At 44.1% G+C, this 9,341-nt stretch overlaps 1 protein-coding gene across 3 annotated transcripts in view; it reads right to left on the reverse strand.

Annotated features, from left to right (window-relative positions):
• Positions 1 to 5,674, reverse strand: part of pcdh10b (protocadherin 10b) — a 28,189-nt gene extending 22,515 nt beyond the window's left edge. For 2 of the 3 annotated variants that reach the window (XM_042493822.1, XM_042493820.1), the window contains exons 1-3: positions 2,691 to 5,674; positions 998 to 1,056; positions 774 to 880 (exon numbers count right to left, since the gene is read on the reverse strand). In XM_042493822.1, the coding sequence (XP_042349756.1) occupies positions 774 to 880; positions 998 to 1,056; positions 2,691 to 5,204 (2,680 nt within the window). In that variant the 5' untranslated portion in view covers positions 5,205 to 5,674. The remainder of the gene's footprint in view (positions 1 to 773; positions 881 to 997; positions 1,057 to 2,690) is intronic. The other variant, XM_042493821.1, reaches the window with a different exon arrangement.
• Positions 5,675 to 9,341: the final 3,667 nt, after the last annotated feature.

Here is a 9,341-nt window from a genome sequence, read left to right on the forward strand (position 1 = left end):
GAAAAATGTGGTCAGGGAGGAAGAAGAAGTGCAGTTGGAGAGTCGCTGCATGAATGACCGCGTTAATTAATGTAATGAACGGATGAATCGTCTGTTTTGTTTGCCGCGGCCGCAACCTATTTGGTCCACTTCCCAGCACTCCAGAGCGAGCGTGGCCTCATTAAAAAGCCTGTCACGTCTCATCGAGTGGTCTCCAGCACCAAGTGACCGAGCTCACAGGGAGCTGGCTCCTCATTAACACCGCCACATATTTACAAACAACAGTGCCGGGGCTCGCTTTCTGCCCGGTGACATTAAATCATCACGTGTTGGAAAAAAGGCACAAATATTAAGAGATGTGTTCTCAGCGAGGGCGAGCACTCAGAGGCACTGTACCAGGATTCTGTTTAGCCATCCTAAGCATTTTCTTCTTATTTTTTTTCCTTTTTTTTTGAGGTATAACAGGAAATCACAAGCCACAGTGTCACTAGAGAGAATGTCCACACCATCAGCATTAAAGCTGATTGCCGGACACAGTGCTGACTCCGGCCATGTGCGATGCTAATTAAAATGAGCTTTCATTTTTCCAACCCCACACAACTGAGCAGGAAGATTTTCTGGAGAGACAGGCAGCAATCTGCTGCTGCTGGACCCACACCGCATAGTAACCACATGCTAATCAGCTAACTCCAGTCCTATAGAGGCCAGAGAGCACATCGATTCGCCCTTTTAACATGCAGCTTCAATCAAGTCAAGCCGAAAGCGAAGAAAGGGGCACTCGCAGCAGCTCTTACCAGAGGAATGGCCTCGGTTAGTGGCGTCGTGGTCGCTGTCACCCTGCTCGCTGTCCCCGTGGCCGCTGTCTTTGGAGCTGACCATGTCGGCCTCCTGGAATGCCGAACTGGAACCAAAGAGGACATGAAATCAACCTTATTCCATCTCGATCTTGTCATCAGCTTGAATATCAGTGTATGAAATTCAAAGAGGTTTATGTGACAGGCTGATAATCCATATTTACCTGTTGACACGTCTCGGCCTGTCCACCAGGTAGCTGAGTTCAGCTCGCTGGTGTTTGGTCTGAAAAGACAAGGGGGGGGGGGGCAATTTTGAGCTTCTCGCAGGAGCAACTTGATCAGCACAGAAAAAACAAAACACCACTTTTGAAGCAGAAATGATGCATCACAGTTGATGTTAGCTACACTATAAAATCTGACAAGTTGATCTTACTTAAAACAATCTTGGAGACCGGTTGTCTTGATAAAAGACAGTAAATATCACCATACATCTTAATTCATGTTTTCTTTGTATATAAAATGTTAAGTTCACTCTAAATTTAGCTGTATATGCTTAATTTGTGAATTTGTTGCGACGTAAAATGACAAGTGGAATTACCTTGTTCTTTCTAAGTGTTAACAACTTAAGTAAACTAAGTTACTCTGACTTAACTTGAAGAATATGCAAATATGATTGACTTGTTTGCAAACAGCAGAATGCATATTTATAGCACAGTAAACTTGGTTTACTGAAAATGCTTAAACTTAGAAAGCTATATTTGATTAAACTTGTCATTTTTAAGTTGTGACAACTGCGCAAATTAAGTAAATATAACTACATTTTAAGTAAACTCAACAATGAGATATAAAGTTAACATAAATCAAGGTTAAGAGTTGTATTTACGTATATTTACAAGTTCTGTTTATTTAACATGCTAAAGAAAATCAATATATGATTGATTAGTTTGCAACAACCAGAATATAATACATAGCACAGTAAACTTGGTTAGAAAAACTTCCAAAGAATGAGATTAAACTTGTCAGTTTTAAGTTGCAAAAACTTCCAAAAAATTATGTAAATATTACTAAACTTTAAGTTAACTTAACAATTTGATATAAAGGTAACATAAATTAGGATTAATATTTATATTTATGTACATTTGCAAGTTGTTTTTTAAACATGTTTAAGTTCATACAAATATGACTAACTAGTTTGCAACAACCATAATATGATATACAGCACAGTAAACTTGGTTTACTAGAACTCATTGAACTTAAAAAGACTGATTTATAAAGTTTTCATTTTCACGTTGCAACAACTTCCCAAAATTATGAAAACAGAACATTTTTTTAAGCAAATTTAACAATTATATATAAACTTAACATAAATCCAGACTAATGGTTGCATTTATTAACATTTTTCAAGGCAAGGCATTTTTTAAAGTAAAATCAATTTGTCAGATTTTACAGTATATGAAATGACCCTGACACATATCTGGTGAGGAGTGTGTGTTCGAGGTGTGCTCCCCCCACACACGAATACACCCACAGATGCACCCACAGCAACCAGCAGCCTCTGAGCCACCATACACACCTCTTCTCTGATTATTTTTTTGAGATTTTTTTCAACATAAGCATGCAGAGAGTGCTTTTTCAGGGGCCGGGCTCCCTGAAGGCAACATGTCAGCTAATCATTGTGCTTGCTTTGAACCTGGAAGAAGTCAGAGGATGTGTGTATTAGCACTCAATAACAGCCATTTGTAGAGCTGGCATGCCACTGAATTGACAGGGGGGAAATTAGGGGGATGGAAATGGCTCTTGGATGAAACATTTTGAACCTGTCATGTATCAAACAGGCAGGGGGGTCCGGGAATCAGGTTTTAGACATGCTCTGAGTAGAAGGGGGGGTCACACTGTGGGTATGAGAGGGACTCTTACCTCGTTTGATAAAATGCTGCCGTTTGATATGATGTCAGGCTGCTGGTCTGTGTACCCTGTCACTATGGCCCCGCACGGGTTGTGATCGGTGTCTGTGCTCCTAGACGGACTACACGGCTTTAGGAACATGAGGTCGGTTTTGGCAGACTCTGGAGTCAGACATACCTGGTAGCAATAGTTCTGGTTTTGATGGTGAGAGCCGAAGCTCCCTGACTCCTCCACGGGCACTTGAGCCGTACCGGCCCCGCTGACGTTACCGGCGCTTTGCACCAGCATGATATCCGACTTGCTGAGTTTTTTCTTACGGGCCCGGCCCTGGCGCGAGCAGCAGGACCTGCAGCCCAGGCAGCAGTCGCTGGTCAGACAGGTGTAAATGTTGAGCTTTTTGTCCTTCTGGCAGCGCACGGCCAGCACGATCATGACCAGGAGGAAGATGAAAGAGACGGAGCCCAGGGCGATGATGAGAATGAGGGTGAGGTCCAGGGTGCCGTCTTTGGCCTTGGCGTCGCCTCCCCGCTCCCCGCCGCCGCGGCCCTCAGCCACGCTGTCCACCAGCATCACCAGCACGCTAGCGCTGGAGGACAGCGGAGGCTGCCCGTGGTCTCTCACCTCAATCAGCAGGTCGTACAGCTGGTGCGGGTCCCGTTTGGCCGACACGCGCCTCGCAGTCCGCAGTTCACCCGTCCTCCAGTCCATCCTGAACATGCCGTTCTCGTTCCCCCTCTGGATGCTGTAGGACAGCCGTGCGTTCTCGCCGTCGTCCGCGTCCATGGCCACAATGCGGGTCACCAGGTAGCCCGGCTCGGCTGAGCGGGGTAGCGGCTCTTTGGCTGTGCCGTTCTTCCCCAGGGGAGCCAGCACCAGGGGGGCGTTGTCATTCTGATCCACAATGATGACTTTCACTGTGGCGTTGGAGGAGAGCTCCGGGGTTCCCGCGTCTCTGGCCTGGACCATGAAGGTGAAATCCTTCAGCTGCTCGTAATCAAAGGACCTGAGCGCGTAAAGGTAGCCCGTCTCCTCATTGATGGACACGTAGGTTTTGACTGACATGCCCTGGATGTCACACTCGAGTATGGAGTAGCTGATGAGCGAGTTCTGCCCGATGTCCGGGTCCAGAGCCGTCACAGCGTGGATGTAGGCGCCTGGCACGTTATTCTCTGTCACATACACATCATATATGGGCTGCGTAAAAGTGGGCGCGTTGTCGTTCTCATCGGACACCTGGAGTCGGATGGACTTACTGGCAGCCAGCGAGGGTGTCCCTTTATCCCGTGCGACCACGGTGACGGAGTAGGAGTCCGCTTGCTCCCGGTTCAGCGGCCCGTCGGTCACTATGGTGAAATAATTCCTAAAGGAGGATTTTAATTTGAACGGGACATCACCGAGGATTTCCACGTGGATCTGTCCGTTCTCCTCCGCGTCGCGGTCCGTCACACTCAGCAGCGCGATGACGGTGCCGGGAGCCGCCTTTTCGCTCACCGACTCGGTGACAGTGCTGAAGGTGATCTCCGGTGCGTTGTCGTTCACGTCGGTGACTTTTACGAGCACTTTACAGTGCGCGGGCACGGCATTTGGCCCCAGATCCTTGGCCTGGACGAAGATCTGATACAGGCTGCTCTCCTCGAAATCCACCTCTCCGCGCACCTCGATGCGCCCGGTGCGCGGGTCTATGCTGAACAGGTCCTTTACGCGGTTGGATATGTGGTTACTGAAAGAATAAACAATCTCCCCGTTAAGTCCCTCGTCCAGGTCGGTGGCGTTTAGCTGGATGACCAGCGTGCCCACCGGTGCGTTCTCCGAGAGGCTCACCGTGTACACGGGCTGGTCAAACACCGGCACGTTATCGTTCGAGTCCAGCACTTTGACTACGAGCAGTGCGGTGCCAGTCCGGGGAGGCTGACCGCCGTCCACCGCGGTCAGCACGTACCTGTGCGCCGCCTGCTGCTCCCGGTCCAGCGGCTTTTCCAGAACCAGCTCCGCGAACTTGTTTCCGTCCGTTTGGGTCTGCACATCCAGGTAAAAGTAGTTGTTAGTAGTGATATCATACGTGCGTAAAGCGTTAGAGCCAACGTCCGGGTCGAACGCGCTCTCCAGGGGAAAACGGGTGCCCGGAGTGGCGCTTTCTGAGATCTCCACTGTGATGTCAGTCTCCGGGAAGCTGGGAGGGTTGTCGTTAATGTCCACCACTTCGATTTCCACCCGAAACAGCTCCAGCGGGTTCTCCAAGAACACCTCCATGTTGAGCTGACAACTCGCGCTCTGCTTGCAGATATGCTCCCGGTCGATTTTTTCGTTCACGAACAGCACGCCGTTCTCTAAATTTACCTCCAGGTACGGTGTCCGAGAGCTGGGCACCACCTGGAAGCGACGGGAGGCCAGTTTGGTAAGGTCCAGTCCCAGGTCCTCGGCAATATTTCCCACCAAGGTGCCATGGTCCGCCTCCTCCGGCACAGAGTAGCGTATCTGAGAGAACACTCCATCCGTGATGCACAGGACAATCAAAAGCACAATCATCGCCGGAAAAACAAGTGCACTTGGGTAGAAAATATGATAAACCGTTATTATCCTCTGTTAGTGGCCAAAATGTCCATTTCCATCACCCATTTCAGTCGGGAGACACAAGTCTCCAAAACGCGTAAAAGTCTCCAAAAAGGCGTGATGCGAGCGGAGAAATGTGCCCCATTAAAAAGGAGGCATTTTGATGTTTTGAAAAGGAGTTTTACTGACTGCAGAAGCTCTTTTCGATTCTGTCTCCGTTGTCGTGCGTTTCAGACGTGTCCCGGAGAAGCTACAGCGCACATTCCAATGAAGCGCAGTGCTGCCGGGGTGATGAAACCAGCCTGGAAAGGAGTTGGGGGAAAATCCGTATCCATATAAAAACAGAATGAAAAGATTTCTCTTCTGTGATGCTCCGTAATCGGAAAATAAATGTCGGACTTGTCCTCCTGTTTTCTGGCTCTGTGTCTGCTCTTGGCACCCTGCTCCCTCACTGCGGTCCCCTCCACTCTACTCTCTACTGACGCTGTTCACTCAACTATTTGCTTTTTTTCTCCCCGCATCGCGCCTCCTCCTCTCAGCCCCCGCGGCTGTAAGTCACGCTGAGAGCTCTCTCCTGATTGGACAAAGGGATTGCCCGTCAAAGTCCGCTCGACCCACGTCTCCCTCACCGCTCCTCTATGTCGCTCAACCACCCTCTGAGCTCCTCTTTAGAATACCTGACGCAAAAGAGGGAAAAAAGATACAGAGAGCGACATTTATGACTTTAACCCATCAGCTGCCACATCCTTATCACACTCTCCACCTGTCCGTCATCACGTACAGAGACGACCTGTGCTGGCACTGAGTGGAGGACTTGTTGACTCGGTGGCGGGGCCCCTGTGTGAGCCCGGGGACAGGCTGGGCGCACCGGGTTAATGCATGCAAATGTTGTGATATGTATGCAGGAAGTCATTCGCCATTCACGCGCTCTTCTTAAGGCTGTGCGCTATAATTACACCCAGTAGTTGTAACGTTATTAACTCTCCTGCAGCCACACGGCAGCGGGATGCAGAGGAAGGGAGCGCGGCGTATCCGCGGACCTCATACGACCCCTAGCGGCGTAAATACAAACCAGAGGCTGATTCAAATCAAGGAAAACATCGGCTGATTGGTATTTCATGTGGACCGGTCAACGATGGAGAGAGGGAGAGGGAGAACAGGTACATGGGTGGATTTTTTGAAACCAAACTCTTAAAAGTATGGATCATTCCTACCTCTTCTTCAGACCTTATTTTCTTCCTCATCACAGTTTTCCTCTTATTCATCATCCATCTATAAATAATGCAAAATCTATGTCAGTCAATGTCTTTAATGCATTTTTATGTCCACTGTGGAGTTTTGATTGCGACAGAAGGACCGTATTCTAAGATAATGGGTCCCTGTGCACAGATAAGCACACACAGGAGCAACACACACACACACACACACACACACACAGACACACATAGTATAAAAATAACACAGACACACACACACAGAAAAACACACAAACAGAAAAACACACATAAAAACATGCATAAAAATGTATATTATTATATATATATATATATATATATATATATATATAACAGTAGTTTAGCCTTGATTTGTGTCGTTTTGCATCTATTTATAGACCTAACGCAGCCTTGTGTGTGTGTGTGTGTGTGTGTGTTGTGCCTCTTTGTGGAAATTTTGTAGCCTTTGGTCATTTTGCATCTCTTTGTAGTCATTTTGTGTCATCTTTGTGTCTCTTGAAGGCCATTTTTTATCTTTATTTGGTGATTTTGTATCTCTTTTTTAAAAATCTTTTGTCATTTGATATATCTTTGCAGTTATTTTGTGTCTCTGAGGTAATTTTGTATCTTTTTTGGTCATTTTGCATCTCTTAGTTATTTTGTGTCTCTTTAAGGTATTTTTTTTTAACTTTCTTTGGTCATTTTGTATCTCTTTGCGGTGATATTTTTATCTCTTTGCAGTTTTTTAAAATATTTTTTTGTAATTTGGTATCTCTTTGAAGTAATTTTGTATCTTTCTGCAGCAATTTTGTATCTCTTTGCAGTATTTTTTTTTTATCTTTTTCAAATGCAGGACATGAAATATTTAATGCTTCAAATTCTCTGGCGGAGGACCCCCAAACCTCATATTTGTCTCCCCCATACGGAAAATGAAACCTAAGCCCACAATGAGTGTTATTTCATCTGAAAAGTCTCATAGAGGCCAGAATCTTCTTTGTGTGAGGGAAACCACAACAAAGAAAAAAAACAAAAAACACTGGATTTATAGTCATTTAGTCAGTCAGAGAGACACGTTTGGCTGTTTAAAGGGGGACTTTGCCCATTTTCAAAATTTATACATGTTATTTCTATGGTCAAAGGCAGTCCAAAAAAATATTATAACTACAGAGCACTAAAACTGAAAATGGTGAAAGGGTAAAAGTGTGGAACTGCTCCATAGACAATGCATGGTGCAAGATGTTCTAGATGACACTGAGAGGAGAGCAGCCAGGGGAATGTTCGGAGTATAAAGAGACATTTTCTCTTTCAGAACTGACAACACTATAACAGAAAAAAAGCTCATCTGGTTGTAAAAAATAAAACAAAATAAATACTTTTTGGGTCCACAAAATCAGACTTCCATTCTTTGTCAATGGAGCAGCTCCATATATATATATGGATACCCTGTGACATCAAAAGTTTTGGACTTCCTTCTCTGGTTTCTGGTCTTTTGAGGGAGTAGCTCATGTTCTCAAATACTGATTTAACTTTCAGAGGTTATGGAAATTATATATTGGAATTGTTCATTTAGGTGGTGTTCCCCTTTAAATTCAGTCTGCAGATGATTTGAAGCAGCCGGAACAGAAAACACAAAACCTTTCTTTCCCATCTCTGTCCCTGCATCAGATTATTAGCACAACACAAAGGAAGTAATTGCACTTTACATAAAAAAAGTATTTTTCTTTTAATTGGTTATTTATAATTAGTTTATTACAGATACTGAAACGGGCACTAATTGTGCAAGCTATTCTGGAGCTATACACGGAAATTGGATTCTTAATTTTAATTCCCTGATTCTGATTTTTTAATGCTGCGGAAACTTTACAGTTCTAAGGCTCTCATTCATGAAAAAAATTACAATTATTGACTTTCCCTCCCTTTTATCTCTTTTCACTCCTTCAAGAGTGTAATGTTGTTTTGGTTTTTTTTTTAAGATTTTGTTTTTTAACCCTTTGAAACTGGGATCGACATCATTTTACTTGTGCTGTTTTCAAACACCTTTCACAAGTCTTTTAACCTTTGAACTCTGAGCAAAATGGTGAAATTCCTTCCATAAACATGGGGAAAAAGCCAATAAGCAACTTTAAAAAAGCAAGGGAAATTTATCAGATCATGGAATGTTTTTCTTTGTTTTTTTGTTTGCTTTCTTTTCCCAGGTGATTTTTTTAAAACAAATTTTTTGCTCATTTTTGGGTAATTTATTTTATGATTTACAATTTTATTGGGGTTCCCATTAGAGCTAATGCTTAACATCAGCTGCACATCCTGAGATCCACACAAAACATAAAATACATGACAACAGATTAGACACTTAGGGGCAAAACAAACAATTGAAACCAAAACTCGAAAAGTATAACAATCTTTTTGATTTCATGATCTCATACATTTTATGCATTAACATTATCCATACTTTTATTAAATCATTTCAAAGTATGTATTAATATACACTAAACTGATAAGGACTGAAAGAAAATTACAACAACATATTCCAGTACACTGAAAATAGAAAGAAATGAAAAAGAGATAAAACAATGCACAATAAGGTGCTGCTTTACTTTTTTTTGTAAAGCTTGCTTTGGTTTGTTAGTTCTTTTCTAGCTCATTGCCTTCTTCCCACATTTTGTTAAAAGAAATCTGGCCAATTTGCTCAAGTTTCAAAGGGTTAAAGCCCATTTTACCAACTGAACTGGATGGCAATGTGTGTGTTTATAAGGGTTTTGCTTTCACAGGTAATCTAAATGTTCTCCAGCATCCATGTTGAACTGTGATGCTGTTTCATGCAGCTGATCGGTATACCAAAACCTTGTATATAAATATACCAGCAGCCAGACAGACAGTGTGCAGAATTTCTTTATTTCTA

This window comes from Plectropomus leopardus, chromosome 9, assembly GCF_008729295.1.
Source record: "Plectropomus leopardus isolate mb chromosome 9, YSFRI_Pleo_2.0, whole genome shotgun sequence".
NCBI lineage: Eukaryota > Metazoa > Chordata > Actinopteri > Perciformes > Serranidae > Plectropomus > Plectropomus leopardus.